The sequence below is a fragment of the Rhinopithecus roxellana genome, chromosome 19 (assembly GCF_007565055.1).
Source record: "Rhinopithecus roxellana isolate Shanxi Qingling chromosome 19, ASM756505v1, whole genome shotgun sequence".
Lineage (NCBI taxonomy): Eukaryota > Metazoa > Chordata > Mammalia > Primates > Cercopithecidae > Rhinopithecus > Rhinopithecus roxellana.
This window is the reverse complement of record NC_044567.1, coordinates 61939164-61966694: the sequence shown is the minus strand read 5'-3', so window position 1 is coordinate 61966694 and position 27531 is coordinate 61939164. Positions and strand designations below refer to the sequence as shown.

General features: G+C 49.1%; 2 protein-coding genes and 1 pseudogene across 2 annotated transcripts; 1 reads left to right on the top strand and 2 right to left on the bottom strand.

Moving 5' to 3' along the window:
- Positions 1-1917, bottom strand: part of LOC104681382 — an 18002-nt pseudogene extending 16085 nt beyond the window's left edge.
- KCTD2 (potassium channel tetramerization domain containing 2) lies at positions 1742-21537 on the bottom strand. The gene is made up of 6 exons (XM_030923315.1): positions 21179-21537; positions 19441-19549; positions 15746-15837; positions 7877-7972; positions 5380-5505; positions 1742-4626 (listed from the first exon to the last, which is right to left on the bottom strand). The coding sequence occupies exons 1-6, from the start codon at positions 21515-21517 to the stop codon at positions 4597-4599; spliced, it is 792 nt and encodes a 263-aa protein (XP_030779175.1). The 5' UTR covers positions 21518-21537; the 3' UTR covers positions 1742-4596.
- ATP5PD (ATP synthase peripheral stalk subunit d) lies at positions 21521-27531 on the top strand. Its single transcript, XM_030923316.1, has 6 exons — positions 21521-21846; positions 25110-25240; positions 25489-25585; positions 25926-25997; positions 26820-26882; positions 27328-27531. The coding sequence occupies exons 2-6, from the start codon at positions 25119-25121 to the stop codon at positions 27457-27459; spliced, it is 486 nt and encodes a 161-aa protein (XP_030779176.1). The 5' UTR covers positions 21521-21846; positions 25110-25118; the 3' UTR covers positions 27460-27531.

Sequence of the window (27531 nt, the reverse complement as noted above, 5' to 3'; positions counted from 1 at the left end):
TTCTCCTGCCTCAGCCCCCCGAGTAGCTGGGACTATAGGCGCCCACAACCTTGCCCGGCTAGTTTTTTTTTTTTGTATTTTTTAGTAGATACGGGGTTTCACTGTGTTAGCCAGGATGGTCTCGATCTCCTGACCTCGTGATTCGCCCATCTCGGCCTCCCACAGTGCTGGGATTACAGGCTTGAGCCACCTCGCCCGGCCTATTATTTTTTTTTTTGAGATGGAGTCTGGCTGTGTCGCCCAGGCTGGAGTGCAGTGGCGCGATCTCAGCTCACTGCAAGCTCCGCCTCCCAGGTTCATGTCATTCTCCTGCCTCAGCCTCCCGAGTAGCTGGGACTATAGGCGCCCGCAACCTCGCCCGGCTAGTTTTTTTTTTTTGTATTTTTTAGTAGAGACGGGGTTTCACTGTGTTAGCCAGGATGGTCTCGATCTCCTGACCTCGTGATTCGCCCGTCTCGGCCTCCCACAGTGCTGGGATTACAGGCTTGAGCCACCTCGCCCGGCCTATTATTTTTTTTTTTTGAGATGGAGTCTGGCTGTGTCGCCCAGGCTGGAGTGCAGTGGCGCGATCTCAGCTCACTGCAAGCTCCGCCTCCCAGGTTCATGCCATTCTCCCGCCTCAGCCTCCGAGTAGCTGGGACTACAGGCGCCCGCCACCACGCCCGGCTAATTTTTTGTATTTTTAGTAGAGACGGGGTTTCACCATGTTAGCCAAGATGGTCTCGATCTCCTGACCTCGTGATCCGCCCGCCTCGGCCTCCCAAAGTGCTGGGATTACAGGCTTGAGCCACCGTGCCCGGCCCAAATCTCCATTTTAATAATCTCAATGTCTTCCCACTGTTCTCAGGTCCCAGGAGTAAGGACTGCACCCGGCAATCCCCACATCTGTGATGCCTCAGTGTCCACTGCTGTCCTTTCTCCACTACCAGTTAACAACTGCTGTGGTCTCTCAATTGGACCCTGACGGATGCACCCACATATCCCATTCACTAAGCTGTATGAGTCCATTTTGTCTCCCTATCTTAAAGTGCTGTCCGGAAGGGACTAACACCTTCTGAGGATCCCACACGCCCTGGCTGATGCTGAAGTGATCAATACTTGTTTGTTGGCTGTCACCAAACGTTTCTCACTCATCCTCTTCCTTGTACCTAGTCACTCACTCTCCTCCAGAAAGACTTGTCCCTTAAAAACCATCTCACGGCTGGGGATAGTGGCTCATGCCTGTAATCCCAGCACTTTGGGAGGCCAAGACGGGAGGATCACCTGAGGTCAGGAGTTCGAGACCAGCCTGGCCAACAGAGCAAAATACTGTCTCTACTAAAAATACAAAAATTAGCCAGGCTGGGGGAGAATTGCTTGAACCCGGGAGGCAGAGGTTGCAGTGAGCCGAGATTGCAACACTGCACTCCAGCCTGGGCGATAGAGAGACTCCATCTCGGGGGAAAAAAAAAAAAAACTCACACTCCTCCCCTTGTCTCTTTCCAGCTCTCTGGTGGGCAGCCCATCTGTCCCACCTTCTGTTTCTCTGCATTCTCTGGGTCTTTTCCGATTCAGTAAAATGAAAGAGAGGAGGGAGAAGGTCCAATACCCACTTTGGCGGTTTCAGTAGCAGGAGAAACGGACTTGGTTAGCTGACCCGGTGGGAAAGGTAGTTATCTCCTGAGACCCGTGAGAGAACCATCGACAGGAAGTGACAGTGGGAACCGGGAGACTACAGTAATGGAAAACACCAGAGTTCTTAAGATTCAGAAGTTTGTTTCATATCTTTATTCACAAAAAAAAGTCACAGCATTTCAGACTATTCAAACACACGAACAGGAACAGAGGGTGCCCACCAGTGACAGCCTCGTCCCTAAGGTCTGGATCAAAGGCCACGCTGGAGGGTGGGGCGTCCTCTCGGGCCTCCTCTCTCAGCATCCCATGGCTCCCTGCCCCCGGCCTCACTGACACCCCCAAGAGCAGTTACAACTGTGCAGAAACAAAGCCACTTTAGAGGAGGCTGGGCCCCACCTCATTGCCATGGAAAAAGGCCAGATTCTGAGGAAAAGACAGAATCAGTGCTACTGTGTCATCAGCTGGGGGATGCTGGGCACTCCTGGGCCTGGCTGGCATCACCTGTGTCCCAGACCCAGGGCAGAGAAAAAGACAGGACCCTCCCCACTTGGCAGTACTGGGCAGCAGACAGTGTGGGTCACTGGTCACGTGACAGCCCCAAACTGACACGCAGACCTCTCTGACGTGATCAGCCAGACACTCGGAGGGCACAAGGCTTTCAAGCAAGAATACCAGCCTGGTTCCTAAAGGGGGTGGGTGAACAACGCTCCCAGAAATCTTAAGAAACCAGAGTCCTAGAGCATTGGAACAATACAGGTGTCATTGGGTTGCAGCGAGGAGGGAAACTTGGTGAACACCAGCCCTCCGAGAGGGCGGAAATACCACTCCTGTCTATTTCTCGGAGCACGTGCCTTGGGGCTCAGGAGCAGTCTTTTCATGAGGGCAACTGTGGAATCTAAGAGGAATGAAGGAAACGGCGCCCTCAGGAGGTGCTCAACATTGGTGTCTGCGCCCCCCCCCCCACCCCGGCCTCCTTGCTGAACCTGGCGAGAAAGCTGGGGTTGGTCTAGGAGCCCCAGCCCACGCTGATCAGGCATGCCCCAGGAAAGCAGACAGGGACAAGCGCCTCAACAAGATTGGGCACGAGGCCGCAAACCAAGCTGCTTTTCCTCTGTCAGTCTGACATTACTCACTGGACCTGGCCAAGGAGCGCCTCTTCCAAAGTCTTCCATCCTACCTGGCTCAGAGCAGTCCTTCCCGTGATCACTACTTTCCTTGGCTACATCTTTTTTTTTTTCTCTGAAAGATATAACTGGATGGATGCCTGTGACTGTTGAAGGGGTGGCTGTTTTTACTGAGGATGGCAGTTCATCTAACATTTTACAGCTGTAAAATGTGGCATGTAGATGTGTAGACGTTGATGCGTCAGCAGAAACCCCTGTATACCAGGTTCTATGCTATGCTACAGACACAGAGAAACAAGGAGAGTGAGGGTCCTAGGGAAAAGTTAAGCCATCTGGGCACGGTCAGTTCAGAAGCTCAAAAGACATTTGGCAGAGTCTGTAGTCATTTCCAGAAATTACTACCCAGACACACCTTGGCAAGCAGGTGAGCTGTGGAGCACAGAGGACATCACCTCTGAAGGTGCCCAGGAGCACCTGGCTCGAGGAGGCTTTCAAAGGAGCAGTCCCCAGAGCCCCTTCCCCTTCTCCATGCCATCTGCCATACTACTGAAAGTTATCAGGGACGGACAGGGTCCCCTGGCTCCACCGCATTCCAGACTGCTCAGCGAGACCCACGTGCTCGGAGAGAAAGTGTGGACACAAGCTCTGTGGACGCAGCCCGAAAGAGGGTGCTGCCGCATCTGGATCCTCGTCAGCATGGCACTCCAGAAAAGAAAGTAATGGCGGGGGTGGGGGGTTGGTCAGAGACACAGGCGGTCCCCAGGCTGCCTAGTACATACATACACACCACTGGGGACAGTACAGAGGGAAGCAGGTCCGCCAAGGTTAGAAACCAAGAGACACAAATATTGCACATTCAGTCAAGGCATTTCCAAGAGACAGTCACGGAAATAACTCTCTCTTTAAGACACAACAACGTAACACATTTGGCAACTTTCAAAGAAACAGCCTTCCCCACTCCAAGCTCTCAAAGGGTCCATAAGTGCCTTCATCTTTGGTCCAGTTGAAAAAGCCAGGGAAGGAAGACAGGGTCAACGGGGAGTAAGAAGAGGCTGCAGGCGCAGTTCCACCAGCTCCCTACAGCTCCCACTTGTCTGACTCAGTGCAGGACGCTGCCTGTCTCAAACCTCCTCTTGGAGGGAAAGCAAGCTCTCCAGAGGGTCCCGGCTGCTGGAGAAAACTTAGGCAAAGCTGCATGTGGTGGCAGCCGGGAGCCCCAAATCCAGGGCAATGATCACCAACCTCCAACCACAACAAAGGACACTCTATCCCTCCTTTCCTTGGAGGCTCTATTCATGGGAATGTGGGGTACTCTGGCAACTCTGTTTTACCTTAAACCTCAATTCCACAAACTGCAGCTAGAACCCTTTGCATGTGCTGCAGGTCTCTGAAGGTGCATAGGAGGGACGGCGTTCCGAAGTAGCTAATAACATCCAATGTGGCACACATAGGGTGAAACCATGGCATGGCACAGGAACAATCCTCTTTGCTCCAGCTTCCTTAAAGTACAGGCCATTTCCAAGGAGCTAGGCCTTCCGTCCTCATCGCCCAGATTCCCAAAAGGCTCCGACTGGGAACCCAGCCCAGTTGCTATTGTAAAGATCTGTTCTAATACTGGCTAAGCAAATGAAAGCAGGTTTCTGAAAAGGTATATTCTGCAGCCAGAAGTCGCATCTGTCTTCAGAGTCCTGCGGGTGGGGAGGGAGTTCCTTTAGTTTTGACCAGAACACTTCTTCACAGGGGGCCAGGCTCAGCTGTGCTTTGCAGTGGCTCGGTCACTGGACAGGAGCGAGGTTTCATTTCACAGAGGGGCTCTGCTGACTGCTCTCCTGAAGTTCTGGAGTTTTGGGGTCTTAGTTTACATCCGCGATCCTCTCTCCTGAAGAATCTGAAAGTTGGAGATGGGGGAGACGCTGAGGCTGACGGAAAGAGAGAGGCGTCAGGGGATGCTTTCCACTGGACCCGATGAGTGGCATGATGGTCCTGTCATCCCAGAAAGCAAGCAGGGGCACTGCAGCCTCAGCCTCACCTGCAGTGCTTCTGGTGTGAAACACTCTCTTGCTGGACACAGCTGGGTCTAAAGCTTATGTGCTGTTGGACCAAAGCTTTGCCAACTGAAAGGAAGTGGTTCCAGCTTACCTGGTATCCACGATTTAGAAGCTGTGTGTGTGTAGGAGGTGTGAGGAGGGTGCACAGTGGAGGGAAAAGAAACACTGTCAAAGAATTTTCCAGGAACTTAAGGGAGGTAAAAGTCATGAAGGTAAAAAAACACCCTTTCTCCTGAGGCAGTGAAAAAAGAACAGTTTTAAAGAACAAAGGCAAAATACTTTCCAAGTCTGAGTTCAGAAATCCTACCCTGTAGTAATTAGTGGCAACCAGCTTTTCTTTTTCATTGATTCAGCAGAGGATGGAGAAAGTCTACCCTTTTCAGGTTCGTATTTCCCAACTAAACAAACACCTGTCAGTGCTCCGTAAATCCCAATTGAAATTACAACAGTCAAAAAGAACAAAACGAGGGGAAAATGCAAGGCTGACTCTAGAAGGCCAGGGAAGAAGTGAGGAGCAAGAGTTCAGGAAAAGCCCACGGAGGGGGTGCGAACAAGCAAGCCAGAGGCAACTGTCCAGGGGAGGGGCTCCTTACCTTCGCCTTTTCGCTCGGCTCTATGACGATGCCGTTGGTAGAATTATTTAGTTCTCTGGAGACAACACAGAGGAATTCTGCCTGATCCTCACTGCCGTAGTTATAGGAAGATCCAATGCTGATGAGCTGATGAACCAAGAATACAGTGAACATTCACACGGCGACCTTAACATACGAAAGTGCTACACAATCACCCCTCCTCCAACTGAACTTTTGTTTTACTTCTCAAAGGTTTATCCTTTATGGGTTCTCAAAGGTTTAACTCTTTATGAGTTCCCTGCAACTACCAAAGCCCCAGGGGACAAATGGGCCTGTTCTTCATCTGGGCGTCATCGGTGAGGCCTCCCCAGGAGGAAAAGTATGAGCTCCACTGTTCCCTCACCCAAGCTCTGAAGTCCCCCCACAGTCAGTGGCAGGATTAACACGCCCACGCCCCCTCGAGCACACCCAGGGGAGACAGAACACATCTGTGAACAAAATGGACACTTGCTTCAGTCACACACAGAGCTGGCTCCTCTATCAGCAGAAGCCCTAGACAGAAGACAGGAGGCTCTGGAAAGCACCAAGTCAATCACTGATCCGCTACTGGAAGTCATATGCTGCTGGTACTTTTTATTTCCAGACATGGTCTAGCTCTGTCACCCAAGCTGGAGTGCAGTGGTGCAATCACAATCACAGCTCACTGCAGCCTCCACCTCCTGAGCTCAAGTGATCCTCCCACGTCAGCCTCCTGAGTAGCTGGGACTACAGGTGTGTGCCACCATGCCTGGCTAATTCTTTTATTTTTGATAGAGAAGTGGGGTCTCACTATGTTGCCCAGGCTGGTCTCCAAACTCCAGGACTCCAGCGATCCTCCCACCATGGCCTCCTAAAGTGCCAACATTACAGGTGTGAACCACCGTGCCCAGCATGCTGGTACTTTCAACCTTTTTGGAGTATAGAATTCAGAATTTAATTCTAAAGAGGAAATACACATGAAGGGGAGCAGCTCAGGCAGAGGGTGAGGGCATCCCAGTGAGCAGGCGAGGCCTCATGTGGGCGACATGGCTGACTGCAGTAGGATGGGGCTGGGGGCGCCTCCGGCTGCCTGAAACTAACTTCCTCATCCAGAAGGGAGGCAATGAGAACACCCTCCATCTTCCCACAGAATAGTAATAAGATGAGAAATGTAGTAAGATGAGAAATGCAACAAGAAAGTATTCATTTTAGTTTCACAAAGAATACATTAAAAAAATCCTTTGCGGCCGGGCGCGGTGGCTCAAGCCTGTAATCCCAGCACTTTGGGAGGCCGAGATGGGCGGATCACGAGGTCAGGAGATCGAGACCATCCTGAAACCCCGTCTCTACTAAAAAAAAAATACAAAAAACTAGCCGGGCGAGGTGGCGGGCGCCTGTAGTCCCAGCTACTCCGGAGGCTGAGGCAGGAGAATGGCGTAAACCCAGGAGGCAGAGCTTGCAGTGAGCTGAGATCCGGCCTCTGCACTCCAGCCCAGGCGAGAGCGAGACTCCGTCTCAAAAAAAAAAAAAAAAAAAAAAAAAAAAAAAAAAAAAAAAAAAAAAATCCTTTGCTTAAGAGCACATATTAGGAAAAATACTTCTGGGGTGGAGGGCATTAAACTCTTGGCAACGTTTTACAACCCATGCCCAGTAAGAACCAGGCTGACAGACACAGGCAGAGTGGATTCTGTGGTGGAAGCTAATTGTGAGGAATAATCACCATGGGCTCTGAGGACAGAGACAGCTTTGCACTTGATCTGTGAGATAGCAGCATTAATGCAAAGTGTGAGTTTTCTTTTAGAAAGTAAGCGTCTGGTGAGACAGCTGTTGACCTCTTAAAACTCTACATATAAGTAGGCATAATCCATATAAAATCATATTTACTCTGTTCTCTCTGGCCTTCCTGTGTTTTGAAGGCAACAGACAATTTAACAAGTCTGCCATCTACTGGAGGAAAACAGTGAAGCTCCAACTGTCCTAGCTTTGTTTTGATAGCTCAATCGTAAGCCCGAGGCGGAGAGAAGTGGGGGAAGCGGCGGCGCCACACTTCCCATGGCGCCTGATCCTTCCTAGCACAGCTGTTCACCAAGTTCTTCGTGGTGGATTACACAGACATTCAGAAGCAAAAAGTTTTGACCCGGGGAAAAGAAATGGAAGGATTGTTGTCGAATCCCAGTCTCCTTTAGGGACTCATTCTACAATCTCTGTGAGGGAACAAAAACCAAAGGCTTTGAGGCACTTCAAGCCTAAATCGCTCATGGGCTCCCCTGAAAAGTCTGGGCGTGAAGCTAAGACATGATGCTCCTCTGTTCCCCCAACTCCTCACATACCACTAGGGCAGCAGTGGCCACCAAATGGCTCTTTGCCCATGTTTTGGAACAGGATCCCACCTGGCCCTACCCATCTCCCAAGGTTATTAATTGGCCATCTACAGTGATTGTTTGAAGAGCTGCAGACCCCTTGAACGGGACCTGGGATTGCTGCTCTGTAAGAGATGTACCTGTTCGAATTTCCAGCCGTCAGACATCGTGGACACCATCTGCGTGAGCTCTTCTTCCTGACACTGCAGGACTCTGTACACGTGCTTCACGGGGCCCTGCAATGACCAGGCGCAGACTGAGAACAGCACCAAGGACACCACAGTTTGCAGCTGCCCCAAGGAGGCTCTTCAAATGAATAAACACTGAAAAGGAGTTTGCTTGGAAATCTTTTCTTGGCAGCCACCCACTATCTCCTTTTACAAATAGTACTGTGGTGTTTTTTTTCCCTTCTCTTTAAAAAATGTTTTTCTTTTTAAAAGGCCACAAGCCAGCATACTGTGGCTTTTCAATAAAAACATATCCAAGGAATGAAAGAAAAAAAGGTACAACAATTCTGAACTTCAGAGGTATGAATGACTGAGCAACTATGCCGACAAACTTAGATTTAATCCATTTCCCCAAGTCAAAAATAAGGTAAAATTATTTATTATGATTATTTTTTAAAACACAGTCCCACTCTGTAACCCAGGCTGGAGTGCAGTGGCGCGATCTCGGCTCACTCCAACTCCGCCTCCCGGGTTCAAGCGATTCTCTTGCCTCAGTCTCCTGAATAGCTGGGATTACAGGTGCCTACCACCACGCCTGGCTAATTTTTGTATTTTTAGTAGAGACGGGGATTCACCATGTTGGCCAGGCTGGTCTTGAACGCCTGGCCTCATGATCCACCTGCCTCGGCCTCCCAAAGTGCTGAGATTACAGGCATGAGCCACCGCACCCAGCCTTATTATTATTTTTGAGACGGAGTCTCACTCTGTTGCCCAGTCTGCAGTGCAATGCCACGATCTCGGCTTACTGCAGTCTTCACCTCTTGGGTTCAGGCAATTCTCCTGCCTCAGCCTCCCGAGTAGCTGGGATTACAGGCATGTGCCACTACACCCAGCTAATTACTGTATTTCTTTTTTCCTTTTTTTTTTTTTTGAGACAGAGTCTTTCTCTGTTGCCCAGGTTGGAGTGCAGTGGTGCCATCTCAGCTCACTGCAATCTCTGCCTCCTGGGTTCAAGCGATTGATTCTCTTGCTTCAGCCTCCCAAGTAGTTGGGATTACAGGCGCCCACCACCACGCTTAGCTAATTTTTGTATTTTTAGTAGAGACGGAGTTTCACCATGTTGGCCAGGCTGGTCTCGAACTCCTGACTTCAGGTGATCTGGCCTTGGGCTCCCAAAGCGCTGGAATTACAGGCATGAGCCACCGTGCCCAGCCAATTTTTTGTATTTTTAGTGGAGATGGGGTTTTGCCATGTTGGCCAGGCTGGTCGTGAACTTCTGACCTGAGGCGATCCACCCATGTCGGCCTCCCAAAGTGCTGGGATTACAGGTATGAGCCACCGCGCCCAGCTAACAATGCTGTATTTTTTCTAAAAGAGGTATAATTATCATCGGGCGCAGTGGCTCACGCCTATAATCCCAGCACTTTGGGAGACAGAGGTGGGCGGATCACTTGAGGTTCGCAGTTCCGAGACCAGCCTGGCCAACATGGTGAATCCCCATCTCTACTAAAAACACAAAAAATTAGCCGGGTGAGGTGACGCGCGCCTGTAATCCCAGCTACTCAGGAGGCCGACGCAGGAGAATTGCTTGAACCTGGAGGCAGAGGTTGTGGTGAGCTGAGACCGGCTATTGCACTCCAACCTAAACGACAGAGCAAGAAAAAAAAAAAAAGAGGTATAACTATCATTAACCAAAGTACTAAGGATTTTAAAGATTTCCTTCCATATTACATACAGGACATATCCTCTGAAGATTTTAATTGGTTCTAACCACATATTTTAGAAACCAATTGTATAAGTACAAAATTCATATTATCACAAAAGATCTGTGATGTTGGCAACATCTGTCCAAGTCCCAGGTATTTAAGATGCCATTATATTGCCTCTTTTTCCTCTCTCCCAAAGTAAACCACTTGTGCTCTCAAATGCACCAAGATCAATCACCTACAAAAAATACTATTTTAAGAAATAGGAGGCTGGGCGCAGCGGCTCACACCTGTAACCCCAGCACTTTGGGAGGCCGAGACAGGCGGATCACTAGGTCAGGAGATCGAGACCATCCTGGCTAACACAGTGAAACCCCATCTCTACTAAAAGTACAAAAAGTTAGCCGCGTGTGGTGGCGGGCGCCTATAGTCCCAGGAAGCTGAGGCAGGAGAATGGCATGAACCCAGGAGGCGGAGCTTGCAGTGAGCCGAGATTGTGCCACTGCACTCCAGTCTGGGTGACACATCGAGACTTCATCTCAAAAAAATAAAATAAAATAAAAGAAAAGAAATAGGAGTCTGGGTATGGTGGCTCACACCTGTCATCCCAGCATTTTGGGAGGCTGAGGCAGGTGGATCACCTGAGGGCACGAGTTTGAGGCCAGCGTGGCCAACATGGGGAAATCCCATCTCTTTTTTTTTTTTTTTTTGCGACGGAGTCTTGCTCTGTCGCCCAGGCTGGAGTGCAGTGGCCGGATCTCGGCTCACTGCAAGCTCCGCCTCCCAGGTTCACGCCATTCTCCTGCCTCAGCCTCCCGAGCAGCTGGGACTACAGGTGCCCGCCACCATGCCCGGCTAATTTTTTTGTATTTTTTAGTAGAGACGGGGTTTCACCATGTTAGCCAGGATGGTCTCGATCTCCTGACCTCGTGATCCGCCCGTCTCGGCCTCCCGAAGTGCTGGGATTACAGGCTTGAGCCACCGCGCCCGGCCGTGGGGAAACCCCATCTCTACTAAAAATACAAAAATTAGCTGGGCATGGTGGTGCACGCCTGTAATCTAGCTACTCGGGAGGCTGAGGCAGGAGAATCGCTGGAACCCAGGAGGCAGAGATTGCAGTGAGCCGATATTGTGCCACTGCACTCCAGACTGGTCAACACAGCGAGACTCTAAGGAAAGTAGTTAGGCGGCAGCCACTAAGAGCTAAGAGGTCATGAAACCGAAGGTCGGGCTGAGGCCCACATCTTGGGCTCAGCTTGAACGCTGCCTGTGTGAGGGCTATGGGTAAGCTCTAGGAGGTAACAGGTTTGAAAATCCACACACAAAAAAATAAAGAAAAATACAAAATGAAACAAAATGAAAATCCACACACGGCCAACTTCATCTTAAAGAGTCATGTACAACAAGTACAAAAGAGGGTGTCTCTGAATAACATGAAATCCATTTCTCAGTTTCACTACATAACAAGGACAGATGGAAAGACAGTTAACATCAAAAAGGTCTCGACATTCCTAGAACAAAAAAGTTTCCAACGGGGTATAAATCCACAAGCCTTCAGAATCTAGAAGACTAATTAATTTAATTGTGGTCATCAAACAGAAATCTTATAATGCTCTCTAGGAATTAGCTAATGACGAAGAAGGGAGAATGCTCAGGTACCATGACTTGAATCATTTCAAATTACATAATTCATGGGACCATCAAAATCTATAGTAAGCAATCACTTTTTTTAGAATGTGGGAAATTGAGGATAAGGCTAGATTACCAAAATGTCTAAACTATTAAATATCTACAACAGTGAAAGACACCATGTCAACCTAAGATAGCATAGAGATTGGTGATACTGGATCACATTTCAAGTGGTAATCTGCAAACCAACTACAAAGCCACCTTTGAACATCAAAAAGGAGCCTTTCATGTTCCTTTTTTTCATCTGCTAGATGGAAGAAAACTAAACGAATCAACCCTTCTCTTCACCTTTGCAAACTGCTGGAGATAAAGTGGACAAAAGAGTTAATTTTTCATCATTAGTGTCAGTTATTCATCCAAATATTCCATTTAGACCCAGAAAATTTTTTTTCTTTGAGATGGACTCTCCCTCTGTTGCCCAGGCTGGGGTGCAGTGATGCCATCTCAGCTCACTGCAACCTCCGCTATCTCAGTTCAAGTGATTCTCCTGCCTCAGCCTCCCGAGTAGCTGGGATTACAGACACCAGTTACCGCACCCAGCCAACTTTCGTGTTTTTAGTAGACAGGGTTTCTTTTTTTTTTATTTTTTATTATTTTATTTTATTTTATATTTTTTTGAGACAGAGTCTCGCTCTGCCGCCCAGGCTGGAGTGCAGTGGCCAGATCTCAGTTCACTGCAAGCTCCGCCTCCCGGGTTCACGCCATTCTCCTGCCTCAGCCTCCGGAGTAGCTGGGACTACAGCCGCCCGCCACCTCGCCCAGCTAGTTTTTTGTATTTTTTTAATAGAGATGGGGTTTCACCGTATTAGCCAGGATGGTCTCGATCTCCTGACCTCGTGATCCGCCCGCCTCGGCCTCCCAAAGTGCTGGGATTACAGGCTTGAGCCACTGCGCCCGGCCTCTTTTTTTTTAAAGACAGAGTTTCGTTCTTGTTGCCCAGGCTGGAGTGCAATGGCGTGATCTCGACTCACTGCAACCTCCTCCTCCCAGGTTCAAGTGATTCTCCTGTCTCAGCCTCTTGAGTAGCTGGGATTACAAGCATATGCCACCACCCCGGCTAACTTTGTATTTTTAGTAGAGACGGCATTTCTCCATGTTTGTCAGGCTGGTCTTGAACTCCCGACCTCAGGTGATCCACCCACCTCAGCCTCCCAAAGTGCTGGGATTACAGGCGTGAGCCACCGTGCCTAGCCAGTAGACAGGGTTTCATCATGTTGGTCAGGCTGGTCTTGAACTCCTGACCTCAAGTGATCTGTCCTCTTCAGCCTCCCCAGAGTGCTGGGATTACAGGCATGAGCCACCGTGCCTGACCTAGAGCCAGAAAACTTTGATATATGAAGTCTAACAGAGAAAGAGCAAGGCATTATTCTTTACTTTTAAAAGTAAACTTGGCCGGGCGCGGTGGCTCACGCCTGTAATCCCAGCACTTTGGGAGGGCGAGGCGGGCGGATCACAAGGTCAGGATATCGAGACCACGGTGAAACCCTGTCTCTACTAAAAACACAAAAAAAAGTTAGCCGGGCGCCGTGGCGGGCGCCTGTAGTCCCAGCTACTCGGGAGGCTGAGGCAGGAGAATGGCGGGAACCCGGGAGGCGGAGCTTGCAGTGAGCTGAGATAGCGCCACCGCACTCCAGCCTGGTGGACAGAGCGAGACTCCGTCTCAAAAAAAAAAAGAAAAAAAAAGTAAACTTATGCCAGGCATGGTGGCTCATGTCTGTAATCCCTGCACTTTGGGAGGCCGAGGCAAGTGGATCACTTGAGGCCAGAAGTTCAAGACCAGCCTGGCCAATATGGAGAAACCCATCTCTACTAAAAATACAAAAATCAGCCAGGCGTTGTGGCACACACCTGTAATCCCAGCTGCTCAGGTGGCTGAGGTATGAGAATCGCTTGAACCTGGGAGGCAGAGTTTGCAGTGAGCCAAGATCATGCCACTGCACTCCAGCCTGGGTGACAGAGCGAGACTATCTCAAAAAAAAAAAAAAAAAAAAAAGAATAATTTTCCCGCCTTCTTAATGGCAGGAAAATTCTGTGCTGCAGTAGATTATATCTAAAGCATCTACCACCAGTATCTGATGGGAAAAGAGGCAATTATGCTACAAGACAGGTAGTCACGGTGGAGCACCACTCTGCCCTCTTCCTGTTAACTCTGTAGTCGCAGTTTCTTCAAACAGTTTAATCGCATGAAAGAGAGAGTCTATTTTCCTGCTAGACTTCAAGCTGCTGCTTCTGTTTTTTTTGAGATGGAGTCTCTCTTGTCGCCCAGGCTGGAGAGCAGTGGCGTGATCTCGGCTCACTGCAAGCTCTGCCTCCTGGGTTCAAGCGATTCTCATGCCTCAGCCTCCCAAGTAGCTGGGACGACAGGCGCCCGCCACCCACGCCCAGCAAATTTTTTTGTATTTTTAGTAGAGACAGGGTTTCACCGTGTTAGCCAGGATGGTCTCGATCTTCTGACCTCGTGATCCGCCCATCTTGGCCTCCCAAAGTGTTGGGATTACAGGCTTGAGCCACCGTGCCCGGCCAACTTCAAGCTTCTTGAGGGCAAGGACTTTCAATTACTTACAGGATCCCAAGGGTCAAATAGAAGCTATTATGGCCATTCAAACACATGGCAAACATATGACGAACGGCAGGATGTGAAATAGATGTGCCCTAACATCTTTCTTTCCTCTAACCAGGTGGGCAAATTCCCTTTCACTCTTGTTACTGTATCTGAGTTAGTATGAGAATCAAGACCAGGTGCAGTAGCTCACACCTGTAATTCCAGAACTTTGGGAGGATGAGGTGGGCGGATTGCTTGAGTTCAGGAGTTTGAGACCAGCCTGGCCAACAAGGCTTGTTTCTACCCAAAACGTAAAAAAATAGCCAGTTGTGGTGGCTTGCACCTATAGTCCCAGCTACTCGGGAGGCTGAGGTAGGAAAATCACCTGAGCCTGGGAAGTCAAGGCTGTAGTGAGCTTTGATCACTGTACTCCAACCTGGGCAACGAGAGTGAGACCTTGTTCCCCCTCTACCCGCCATCATAAAGAGCAGCTTGGGGGCCGGGTGCAGTGGCTCAAGCCTGTAATCCCAGCACTTTGGGAGGCTGAAACGGGTGGATCACGAGGTCAGGAGATCGAGACCATCCTGGCTAACATGGTGAAACCCCGTCTCTACTAAAAAAATACAAAAAACTAGCCGGGCATGGTGGCGGGCGCCTGTAGTCCCAGCTACTCGGGAGGCTGAGGCAGGAGAATGGCGTGAACCTGGGAGGCAGAGCTTGCAGTGAGCTGAGATCCGGCCACTGCACTCCAGCCTGGGCCACAGAGCGCGACTCCATCTCAAAAAACAACAACAACAACAAAGAGCAGCTTGATATCATGTTCTTAGAAGCATGGTTCAGGCTGGGCGCAGTGGCTCACTCCTGTAATCCCAGCACTTCAAGAGGCCGAGGTGGGTGGATCATGAGGTCAGGAGATCAACACCATCCTAACACGGTGAAACCTCGTCTCTACTAAAAACACAAAAAACTAGCCGGGCACAGTGGCAGGAGCCTGTAGTCCCAGCTACTCAGGAGGCTGAAGCAGGAGAATGGCGTGAATCCAGGAGGCGGAGCTTGCAGTGAGCCAACACTGCCCCCCGGTGGACAGAGTGAGACTCCGTCTCAAAAAAACCAAACCAAAACAAAACAAAACAAAAAACCATGGTTCACAAGCAGCTGCTAAAGCCTGCCCCATGAGACTGGTTTCAAGTGGCTCACAAGAGCTGTATGTGACTCAATCACATGCTAAAGGCTCATATCCATAAAGAGCGGCCAAGCTGGGCATGGTGGCTCAAGCCTGTAATCCCAGGCGGATCACCTGAGGTCGGGAGTTCCAGACCAGTCCAACCAACATGGTGAAATCCCGTCTCTACCAAAAAAAAAAAAAAAAAAAAAAAAAAAAAAATACAAAAATTGGCCGCACGTGGTGGCCGGCGCCTGTAATCTCAGCTACATGAAAGGCTGAGGCAGGAGAATTGCTTGAACATGGGAGGTGGAAGTTGCAGTAAGCCGAGATCGCATCACTGCACTCCAGCCTGGGAGACAAAGTGAGACTCCGTCTCAAAAAAAAAAAAAAAAAAAAAAGCAGCTAACAGGTGGAATCAAGACCTCTATGGTCTTTAGAAGGGAGACATACTCGGGCTGAGAGAACAGGTTTTGGACCTAAAGTGCCCTGGGCACCTCCTCCTGCCATGCGTGAGCAGCAACAATCTTCTCATTCTATCGGGACATAAGCCTATTCTGTTTTCTTTGTGGTTTCTTCTTGTTTTCTCCTGTGCCGTATTGCTGAGTGTGCATTCCCTGCGCTGCAAACGGTGTTCCACACAGACCTTCAGCTCTAAGGGGAAAGGCATCCTTTTCAAATCACAGACCGACCGACAGAGGCCCACTTGAGACATCCCTCCTTAACAGTTCCAAACACATTACTTGTGACGTTCTGTTCTCATTGTCCCGTATCCTTTCCTTAACCAGCCGCACAAGTGACGCGATGTTGTAAAACTCCGCTTCCTCCAGCACACCTGGAACAAGGACCAAACTGCAGTCAGATAGGTGCGAGAGTTTGCCAGAAAAACACCAAGGAGAGGCTGAAGGTTACATGCTTGCTAAAAACTGCTTATTTATCTATTTATTTATTTTTTAAGATGGAGTCTTACTGTGTCGCCCAGGCTGGAGTTCAGTGGTGCGTCTTGGCTCATAGCAACCTCCGTCTCCTGGGTTCAAATGGTTCTCTTGCCTCAGTCTCCCGAGTAGCTGGGACTACAGGCATGCACCACCACGCCCGGCTAATGTTTGTATTCCCCCCGCCCCCCGCCGGAGACAGAGTTTCACTCTTGTTGCCCAGGTTGGAGTGCAATGGCATGATCTTGGCTCACTGCAACCTCCATCTGCTGGGTTCAAGCGATTCTCCTGCCTCAGCCTCCCGAGTAGCTGGGATTACAGGCGCCTGCCACAACGTCAGGCTAATTTTTTGTATTTTTAGTAGAGACAGGATTTCATCATGTTGGCCAGGCTGGTCTTGAACTCCTGACCTCACGTGATCCATCTGCCTCGGCCTCCCAAAGTGCTGGGATTACAGGCATGAGCCACCGCTCCTGGCCAATTTTTTTATTTTTAGGAGAGACAGGGTTTTGCCATGTTGGCCAGGCTGGTCTCGAACTCCTGACCTCAAGTGACCTGCCCACCTTGGCCTTCTAAGTGTTGGGATTACAGGCATGAGCCACAGATCCCGGCCTAAAAACTGCATTATTTAAATGCAAATCTAATCTCTCTCCTTCTGCTAGGAAATATCTGTTTGCTATTTTCGGTAAACCCATGACCTTTTCTCCAAAATAAATTAGTCAAACGCCAGGGTAGGTTCTGCTCGCTCCATTTCAACCCTCCTTTCCCTACCTGGCACCTGCCCATTAGCTGTAGGACACTTTTCCCATATGTCACCTAGTTCCTGGAACTAGTCACATTGACACCTCCTGAAGTTGATATTTTTGTCCAATTTGCCCTCAAAAGGACTGGGGGTGGGGAGTGGAAGTGTGTGTACAAATTTATGTGGGCCAAAATTAATAGGATGCTAATCATTTGAACAATATAAAAGGCAACAACTGAAAGACTTGCATGCTAAATGAACTCAAAGACCTTAGGACAACTATGAGATGTGTGATCCTATAGGAACAAATTTGCTATAAAGGCCATGATTAGGATAATTGACAAAACTGCAATATAAGCTGTAGAGAAAAGCATCAATATTAAAATTCCTGAGTTTGATACCTGTACTGTCTGTGGTTACATAAGAGAATATCCTTGCTCTTGGGAAATATATACAAATATTAAGGGGTGAAATCTGCAATCTATTCTCAAATAGTTCAGAAATAAGAACTGTGGTGGGAGAGGCAAGAGGATGGGGGTAGGGAGGGGGGAAGAGAGAATGAAGGACAATGCAAATATGATTAAAAAAAAAACCGGTTGAGCGTGGTGGCTCACATCTGTAATCCTAGCACTTTGGGAGGCCAAGGTGGGTGGATCACGAGATCAGGAGTTTGAGACCAGCCTGACCAACATGGTGAAACCCCGTCTCTATTAAAAATAAAAAAATTAGCCAGGCGTGGTGGTGTGCACCTGTAATCCCAGCTACTCGGGAGGCTGAGGCAGGAAAATCGCTTGAACTCAGGAGGTAGAGGTTGCAGTGAGCTGAGATTGTGCCATTGCGCTCCAGCCTGGGCGACAGAGGAAGACTCTGTCTGGGAAAAAAAAAAGGCCAGGCGCAGTGACTCACACCTGTAATCCCAGCACTTTGGGAGGCCGAGGCGGGCGGATCACGAGGTCAGGAGTTTGAGACCATCCTGGCTAACACGGTGAAATCTCGTCTCTACTAAAAAATACAAAAAATTGGCCGGGCACGGTAGCTCAAGCCTGTAATCCCAGCACTTTGGGAGGCTGAGACGGGTGGATCATGAGGTCAGGAGATCGAGACCATCCTGGCTAACACGGTGAAACCCCATCTCTACTAAAAAAAAAAATACAAAAAACTAGCCGGGCGAGGTGGCGGGCGCCTGTAGTCCCAGCTACTCGGGAGGCTGAGGCAGGAGAATGGCGTGAACCCGGGAGGCGGAGCCTGCAGTGAGCTGAGATCCGGCCACTGCACTCCAGCCTGGGCGACAGAGCGAGACTCTGTCTCAAAAAAAAAAAAAAAAAAAAAAAAAATACAAAAAATTAGCTGGGTGTTGTGGCGCACGCCTGTAATCCCAGCTACTTGGGAGGCTGAGGCAGGAGAATCTCTTGAACCGGGGAGGCAGAGGTTGCAGTGAGCCAAGATTGCGCCAGTGCACTTCAGCCTGAGCGACAGAGCGAGACTCCGTCTCAAAAAAAAAAAAAAAAGAAAAATCTCATGTACCCCATACCCCATAAATATATACACCTACTATGCACCCACAAAAATTAGAAAAAGAAATAAGACTACCCGCGAGTTGATAATTGTTGAAGCTGGATAGTGGATGCATGGAATTCACTGTACTATTCCCACTAGTTTTGTATGTATTTGAAATATTGTTTAAAAAGGGACATTTAAAAAAAGAGAGAGCAATTCCTCTTTCTACTGGCTGAAACAGAGTTGTTTTGTAGTCACTTCATTAACTAGTACAACCATTACAAGCTTTCTTACTCAGAGCCAAAGCTCCCAGATCAGGGTGCCCTGGATTTAGGGACAGTCCCCTTTACAACCGAATGCCTTTAGTGGGACCACGCCAAGCCTTGTAGAAAGTAGACTGGCCCCACTTACAGTCCCAATGCCCTACAAACCAAAAAGATGAGGCAAGTGATGATACACCTGACAATGAACTAGAGAATGAATTAGGTCAGTTGCAAACATTTACAGGGTATCATGAGGCCAGAGTCTGAAAATAAATGAGGCCAAGCCTTTATTATTTTTGTACTACTGCGAGTTCAAACCAAAATTAAAACTATAAATAACTGAATGTCAGAGATGTCTTGCTTCTTCAGACTACAGACACTCACTGCACACAAATAACTGTAAAAAAAGGATCGTGATGGCCCGGTGCGGTGGCTCACGCCTGTAATCCCAGCACTTTGGGAGGCCGAGGCGGGCGGATCACAAGGTCAGGAGATCAAGACCATCCTGGCTAACACGGTGAAACCCCGCCTCTACTAAAAATACAAAAACTAGCTGGGCTTGGTGGTGGGCACTTGTAGTCCCAGCTACTTGGGAGGCTGAGGCGGGAGAATGGCATGAGCCGGGAGGCGGAGGTTGCAGGCAGCTGAGATCGCACCACTGCACTCCAGCCTCGACAGAGCGAGACTCCATCTCAAAAAAAAAAAAAAAGAAAAAAAAAGGATCATGACAATTCTGGAGATTCGGGAAGAACTCCTGAAGTTATCTGCAAAGCTAAGCTACCTATCTTCCTTCTCACCCAGGAAGCTGAACAAAGCCTAAGGAGGCTTCCTTAATCATGACTCCCTCAGACAAGACTGGTAGTTTCTGCTCAGTTTCATAAACTTGGAACTATACCTACACATGAGTTTGATGAAAATCTCAAACAAAATTTAAATCTGTAAAACAATTTTAAAGATTCTACTTGCATTTTGAAAATCCCCAATGCAAACAGTGCTCTTACCTTCTTCTGCCAACTCCTTAGTAATGATGAGTTTCCCATGGCGGAGGTAGTTTAGGATAGGACCAAAGTAGGTGGGGTCCCTGTCAATCAGATATGCCCCTGTCTCATCCTGCCAACCAAACACAAGGGTATCATTGTGGAGTTTTGAGGAGTATTTTAAACAAAGGCAGGGCAGGGTTTCACCATCTTTGTCAGTGCCCCAAGACAAGAATCCATTTCATCAGCTAAAAAAGACTTTAGTGATGGCAAGTTTTGCTACACATTTGCTTATCATAAACTACTGGTAAGAAAGCTAGCTTTATGTGTCTTGTACATTAAGATCACCTTAGGTAGGGTGTTACAAACAGTCATACTCATTTAAGTGTTTACTTACTTGCTGGGATTCGAAATCTTTGGCTGGACAATAATTACGGTGACAAACATTCTTTTGTAGGGTGTTTGTTATTAAGAAAGGGAGAAAATGCCATAGCTGAGTAACTGAAATATTTGCTTGAGATGGACATTCTGACTTTTCCACTGCCTCTGAACTGCATTCCTAATTCCAAGAAAACCTCTGTGTAGTTGGCAATGCTGCTGAGCTCAAGGCCAACATCAGTGGGAGTCTGCACTGCCAGCTGTAATCTCACACACCCCAGCTCTGTGCCCAGAGGAAGCTTGGTACTGCCAGGACTTGGCTCTGAGCAGCTTTAATCCTACTCATCTTTACAGTAAAAGGAACAAGAAGAAACTGGCTTCTATTACCACAAGGAGGATATAGGGTAGATAAAAATAATCCCTTTATAAGCAAAGGTTTTGAAATCTCTTTAAAGTTAGGGCAGGATAGGTTTCCATCAATCTGAGATTTCTTAGAGGAGAGGAATAAACGAAAACAAATGTTTATGCAACTCCAGCTCTGTTTTGAGGTGACCAGCTGAGTGCTACACGGCATATAAGATAGTGTGAGTTATGGTCAGTGCCTTTAAGTAGCGAACTTAAAGGTGAACACGTAAAGTTAAAAATAAATTGACACTGTTCAAACTAGAAATGGTTGAAGTGTCTTGTCACCTCTCAACCCTTCGGTTAGCAGCCATGCATCGTGCCTAAAATTTTCCCGGGAAAATTTTCATTTTCCTTCTGTCTTAGCCTAGATTTGCAGCGGCAAACGGTAACGTCTTTCCAAAAAACGCATTTGATCTAAACATGGACCTAAACCAGTGACTGTTACCAGATAAAAGTTCTGCGACCAGGACTATAGGAAAGCACTGTGACATCACAAGAAGCGCTTCCTGCAGCTGTTGAAGCCCAACTTGGCAGAGGGGTCCGAGAGGGAGTCTGAGAAAGCTACAAGGATGCCTGAGCTCACCCTGACCCAGTTCTGGATGCATCTGGCACCGGCAGTGGGGGGCTGAAGAGGAGCCAGGGAAAACTCATGCATATCTCAGTGGGATGTCAGGGGTAGGGAATATGGAGAAGGGGTGTGGAGTGCGTTCTCGTGGGTGCGGGTGGGCGCAGTGTGGGAAGGAGTCTCCGAGAACGAAGGGCGGGGTCGGGGAGAAAGTCGGAGTATGCCTCAGCATGGGAGAAGGGGAGAGGGAGGTCCCTCTGAGGCCCCTGCGGGTAGTGTGGGAAGCAGGGGGAGGATGGGGGCCCGGCCTGAGGGGGGCTGCCTGTGAGGAGCGTTTCTCCGGACTCTGGGGACTGATCTAGGAGAAACCAGGGGGTCCGAAGGCCCGGGGGCGCGCCCGAGGGCGGGGCACACCTTGTCTGAGTCCAGCTCCGGGTCCTCCTGGCAGCAGAGGCGGCAGAGGAATGACTTGGGCTCGCGGCCTAAGGTCTGTCTGGTGGTCACGAAGTAGGTGCCTCCCACGTTCAGCCTGACCCAGCGGGCCGCGCCGCCGCCCCCTGCCCGCTCGGGTGGTCCGGGACCCGGCTCCAGCGGCTGCGCGATGGCGGCAGCCGGGCGGCCGTGCCCGCGGGGCGTGGGGCCAGCCGGGCGTGGGCTGGGGGGCCCGCGGACTGGGCCACCCCCGTCGCCCAAACCGCTCCCGCCGCCCCCTCCTAGCCCCGCCATCGCCGGGTCCAGCTGTAGTTCCGCCATCTTGGGCCGCCGCCGCCACCGCCGCTACTGTCCGCGCGCAGCCGGGCCGGCCCATTTCTCGGCAGGGAGAGCCGGGCCGGCCCATCGGCGGGGGTGGGGCAGAGGGGAGAGGGACGGGAGCGCCCCCAACCAGCGCCCGGGGACCCGCGCGGCGGAGGCGCTGTGCCCGCCCCCGGGGCTAGACTTCCGGAACCAGCCCTCATCTCTATTGGCTAATCTGCGCAGCAAGGCCCACCCCCTTGGCTTTGGGGTTGGCTGAGGAAAGATCTTCCGGTGACCCACTTCCGTTATTTGCTGCGGTGGACCGTGGGCAGCTGGGGTCGGTGAAGGTGAGTGGGGCTCGGGGCGTTGGATCCGATATTTGGAGGGCTCCTCTCCTCTGCCCTCTCTAGACTTCACGCCGACCCTTGTCACGCCCCCGTCAAGAACGCCGGGCCCTAGGCTTGCCCCGCTGGCAGCGTGTTCCTTGTGTAGCTGCCGCTCCTCGCCCTGCGATCCCTTCGTCAGCCCTCCTGGGCGCGCGGGGTCAAGGGGGCCCGGCTGTGTCCTGGGCGCTGCTGATTTAGATGCTGCCACAAGCTGTGTCTCGTGCAGTCCGCTCCCAGCGCGGCAGACTTAAATAGTTTGGTGGGGGGACTGGGGAAACGTTACGCAGACAGTGTTAACTTGCCGAGGGCCGCTCAGCTGGCTGCGGGGCTGCGACCTTCCCCTCCCTCTGGCGGCTTCCAGGATTCGAACGTCTAGAGCGTTCAGGGCTCCTCAGGTGCGGAGTTCCGTTACTCATTCAAGAAAGATTTATTGAGCACCTCCTATGCGCATGATCTGTTCTAGGCGCTGGGGATTAAGCAATAGATTGTTAAGAATTAAAAAAAAATTCTCCCGGCGCGGTGGCTCACGCCTGTAATCCCAGCACTTTGGGAGGCCAAGGCGGGCGAATCGCGAGGTCAGGAGTTCGAGACCAGCCAGGCCAACATGGTGAAACCCACCCCCCCCCCCCCCCGCCCGCTACTAAAAATACAAAAAAATTAGCTGGGCCTGGTGGAAGGCGCCTGTAATCCCAGCTACTCTGGAGGCTGAGGCAGGAGAATCACTGGAACCTGGGAGGCGGAGGTTGCAGAGAGCCAAGACCACACCACTGCACCCCAGCCCAGGGGACAGTGTGAGACTCCGTCTCACAAAAAAAAAAAAAAAAAAAAAAAAAATATATATATATATATATATATATATATATTGTTTGTGGCTTCTCCTTTCTACCTTTCTACTGGTACTTAGGAAAGTCTGTAAGGGTGCTTGATTCCCTAGTAACTTTAAAGTCACATACCAATTGCCTTAACACCTCCCCTCTACAACAGGAAACAAGTTGTCCTGAGAAAGAAAGAAAGGAGGCCGGGCGTGGTGGCTCAAGCCTGTAATCCCAGCACTTTGGGAGGCCGAGACGGGCGGATCACGAGGTCAGGAGATCGAGACTCATCCTGGCTAACACGGTGAAACCCCGTCTCTACTAAAAATAATACAAAAACTAGCCGGGTGAGGTGGCGGGCGCCTGTAGTCCCAGCTACTCGGGAGCCTGAGGCAGGAGAATGGCCTAAACCCGGGAGGCAGAGCTTGCAGTGAGCTGAGATCTGGCCACTGCACTCCAGCCTGGGGGACAGAGCGAGACTCCGTCTCAAAAAAAAAAAAAAGAAGAAAGAAAGAAAGGAAAGACGGGACAGGTGTTTGACAACTTTCTTGAAGATCCTAAGATTGCTTCAGCCTCCCTTGTATTCCACTCCAAGCTTATAGAGATCTTTGACTTTGTAGTCTTTTAATATCTGACCCTGATCTTAAAGAGGACTATTTTCCTATATTCTGCCTTTTTTTTTTTTTAAGTGGCTGTAGTCATTTTCCATATTTTTCTCACATTTTCACATGTATTGAATACCTCTTGAAATGCAGGCCTGGGTGCGGTGGCTCATGCTTTTGTAATCCCAGCACTTTACAAGGCTGAGGCGGGTGGATCACCTGAGGTCAGGAGTTTCAGACTGGCCTGGCCAACATGGAGAAACCCTGTCTCTACTAAAAATACAAAAATTAGCTGAGTGTGATGATGGGCGCCTGTAATCCCAGCTACTCGGGAGGCTGAGGTAGGAGAATTGCTTGAGCCTGGGAGGTGGAGGTTGCATTGAGCCGAGATGATGCCACTGCACTCCAGCCTGGGGGACAGAGTGAAACTCCATCCCCCCCCAAAAAAAGTGCAAAACGTATGCTGGTGCTGCTAGGGTATAATCCAACCCGAATTCAAGAACGTACAGGTGTATTACCAATCTAGTTGGAAGCGATTGAGAGCCCCTTTAAGTTTGTGTAAAACTGTGGAGCAAGTTGATGTGCACAATTTCATGTGATACTTTTAACAGCCCTTGGGCAAGCAGGAGTGATAATGCCCATTTTACACATAAGTAAATTGTAGCCTAGAGAGTGCTCTATGTAAAGTTTGTTGAAACTTAGGTATGTGTCAGTTTCTGTCTACTGGAGAATCAGTGAATAAAACACAATCTGGGTGGAAATGTCTTTGTTAACTTTTATGCAACCTGAGTGTTATTTTTAGTATTCCCAGAGGTACATGGAGGGTAAAGAGAGCTGGGCCTTTTTTTTTTTTTTTTTTTTTTGAGACAGAGTCTCACTCCGTCTTCCAGGCTGGAGTGCAATGGTGCTATCTCAGCTCACTGCAGCCTCCGCCGCCCAGGTTCAAGCGATTGTCCTGTCTCAGCCTCCTGAGTACCTGGGACTACAGGTGCATGCCATCACTCCTGGCTAATTTTTCTATTTTTAGTAGAGACAGGTTTTCACCATATTGATCAGGCTGGTCTTGAACTCCTGACCTCAAGTGATTCGGCCACCTCAACCTCCCAAAGTGCTAGGGTTACAGACGTGAGCTACTGCGCCCAGCCTAGAGAGCTGGACTTATAAGGCTAAATAGGAATTGGGAGAGAATGTATTTCTATGCCAGTTTACACACTTTGAATTTGAAAAGTCACACTGTCTTTTTCTTTTCTTTTTGAGACGGAGTCTTGCTCTGTCGCCCAGGCTGGGGTGCACTGGTGTGATTCAGCTCACTACAACCTCTGCCTCCTGGGTTCAAGTGATTCTTGTGCCTCAGCCTCCAGAGTAGCTGGGATTACAGGCGCGGGCCACCACAGCTGGCTAATTATTGTATTTTTAGTAGAGACGGGGTTTTGCCATGTTGGCCATGGTGGTCTTGAATGCCTGACCTCAGGTGATCCAACTGTCTTGGCCTCCCAAAGTGCTGGGATTACAGGTGTGAGCCACCATGCCTGACCGCACACCTTGAATTACCTTGAATTTGAAGAGTTAACACTGTTTTTTTGTTTTTTGAGATGGAGCCTTGCTGTGTCTCCCAGGCTGGAGTGCAGTGATGTGATCTCGACTCACTGCAACCTCCGCCTTCTGGGTTCAAGTGATTCTTGTGAAGACTTGCATGTTTCTAAGATTTAAAGGATTCTCTCTAAGAGGTCTTATTTTGTTATTTGTCATTTTTCCCAACTGAAAATTCACCTCATAAAAAAGCCTTGTTTTTATCTGACTTATTTTTGAGGATCCCAAGATGGCTGGGCGAAAACTTGCTCTAAAAACCATTGACTGGGTAGCTTTTGCGGAGATCATACCCCAGAACCAAAAGGCCATTGCTAGTTCCTTGAAGTCCTGGAATGAGACCCTCACCTCCAGGTCAGTATGTTTCTGAGAGGGAACCCCATACTTGCCACTGAATCTAGAAACAAAACAGTATTAAGGAATTACATGTGAATCATTGATGCCTTTCTGATAACATATAAAGAAATCCTGGCATTTTCATGATCCTAGGAGAGGAAAGTGTGGTGACCCTCCAGGCCATAGGAAGAAGGGATAGGAAAATTACCATGTGAATTTTCTACTGCTTATGAACAATGCTAACTTTTACCTTTCCTTATGGGCAGGTTGGCTGCTTTACCTGAGAATCCACCAGCTATCGACTGGGCTTACTACAAGGCCAATGTGGCCAAGGCTGGCTTGGTGGATGACTTTGAGAAGAAGGTGGGACTTCATACCTCTAAAGCACTGAGCTTGTAACATGCCTGTGGGTGGGGAGCAGGAACAGGGATAACTACATATGCACCGTGATAGCCAGATCCCTAAGGAAGCTTAGGAAAGATGCCTATGGCCAAAGGCCTTGTGGTCGATTGAACTGTAAATAGGCACAGGAATTTAGGCTCTGTTCATTCAGCAGTACACTGTAGCCTTAATCTGGGAGCCAGAGGCCTTTCTGATCAGCAGAGAAGTTTTGACCTGCTCTGTTTCTGACCTGGATTAGTAGCTTCCAGCCCTGTGGGCTCCTGGGTGTATTGGCGACAACTCACTGTCCTTGTATTTGTAGTTTAATGCCCTGAAGATTCCTGTGCCAGAGGATAAATATACTGCCCAAGTGGATGCCGAAGAAAAAGAAGATGTAAGTAGTTGAGGCTCTTGCTTATTCTAAAATTCTCTCGATCCTGACTCTGTATTACAGCTAGGTTAAGGAAGAGTGAATTAAATGGAAAATTAAAGAGTTAACCATATAAAGGAATGGCTTGTCAATAAATGCAACAACATGGACGAATTTCAAAATAATTATGCTGAGTGAAAGAAGCCAACAAGAAAAAGAAGAGTATAGCATATGATTCCATCTTTATAAGACTCTAGAAAATGTAGTTCGTCTACAGTGGCTGCCTGGGGATGGTTGAGCGGGGACTGCTGGTTTCACAGGTGGATACAAATACCAAAACTTATCAAATGGTGTTCTTTACATATGTGCATTTTCTCATATTTCAGATATACCTCAACAAAGCTGTTAAAAACAAGGAGTTGGAATTAGAAAAATTATCCAAGTAGTGTTCAAGTACCTAATTATTTGCTTGAAAGCACTGAAGGCCAAACTTTGGAACTCAGTGGCTCCACCCAAGAGAAGTCTGGCTAGGTGCTCAGGTGGCGTGTCCTGACCATTCAGGGGTTGAGCCCTGTGAAAACAGGCATTCTGTAGGTGTTCCGGATGAGGAACTTGCAGAAGCAGCCGGGGGCTGCCATCCTAAGCTGGTTTTCCAGTATGGGCTTGTGAGTGTTAGTAAAAGCTGTGGTTTGCCTCTGAGTGAGCACCCCCAAGAGGTCAGGGTAACCACGGATTCTCCATAGAGCAATAGGACAGCGGGAGTGGATTGGGACGACTCCTACTTTAGCAGCTGCCGGGGTAGAATGCAGCCTGGTTTCAGAACTGAATTTCTCTTTCTTCTTAAAGGTGAAATCTTGTGCTGAGTGGGTGTCTCTCTCAAAGGCCAGGATTGTAGAATATGAGAAACAGGTAAGGATGATGGGTAACCGTTGCCTATAATATCTTTTTTTTTTTTTTTTTTTTTTTTTTGAGACGGAGTCTCGCTTTGTCGTCCAGGCTGGAGGGCGGTAGCCGGATCTCAGCTTACTGCAAGCTCCGCCTCCCGGGTTTATGCCATTCTCCTGCCTCAGCCTCCCGAGTAGCTGAGACTACAGGCACCCGCCACCTCGCCCGGCTAGTTTTTTGTATATTTTTTTAGTAGAGACGAGGTTTCACCGTGTTAGCCAGAATGGTCTCGATCTCCTGACCTCGTGATCCACCCGTCTCGGCCTCCCAAAGTGCTGGGATTACAGGCTTGAGCCACCGCACCCTGCCAATATCGTTTCTTTCATGGCCACCTGGTGGCAGGAACCTGCCTTGGATATTCTGCTTTCCGTCTCTGTTTATATTAACTAAACACATTTCCCCTTTCCAGATGGAGAAGATAAAGAACTTAATTCCATTTGATCAGATGACCATTGAGGACTTGAACGAAGCTTTCCCAGAAACCAAATTAGACAAGAAAAAGTATCCCTATTGGCCTCATCGACCAATCGAGAATTTATAAAACTGAGTCCAGGAGGAAGCGCTGGCCCTTGTATTACACATTCTGGACATTAAAAATAATAATTACACAGTT

Coding starts and splice junctions, on each gene's coding strand:
- KCTD2 (XM_030923315.1), bottom strand. CDS start 21,517: ATGGCGGAACTACAGCTGGACCCGGCGATGGCGGGGCTAGGAGGGGGC. Junction 15,838..19,440: donor TAAGGAGTTGGCAGAAGAAG/GTAAGAGCACTG, acceptor TCCTTGTTCCAG/GTGTGCTGGAGGAAGCGGAG. Junction 4,627..5,379: donor AGCCGAGCGAAAAGGCGAAG/GTAAGGAGCCCC, acceptor TCCAACTTTCAG/ATTCTTCAGGAGAGAGGATC.
- ATP5PD (XM_030923316.1), top strand. CDS start 25,119: ATGGCTGGGCGAAAACTTGCTCTAAAAACCATTGACTGGGTAGCTTTT. Junction 25,241..25,488: donor AATGAGACCCTCACCTCCAG/GTCAGTATGTTT, acceptor CCTTATGGGCAG/GTTGGCTGCTTTACCTGAGA. Junction 25,586..25,925: donor TGGATGACTTTGAGAAGAAG/GTGGGACTTCAT, acceptor TTGTATTTGTAG/TTTAATGCCCTGAAGATTCC.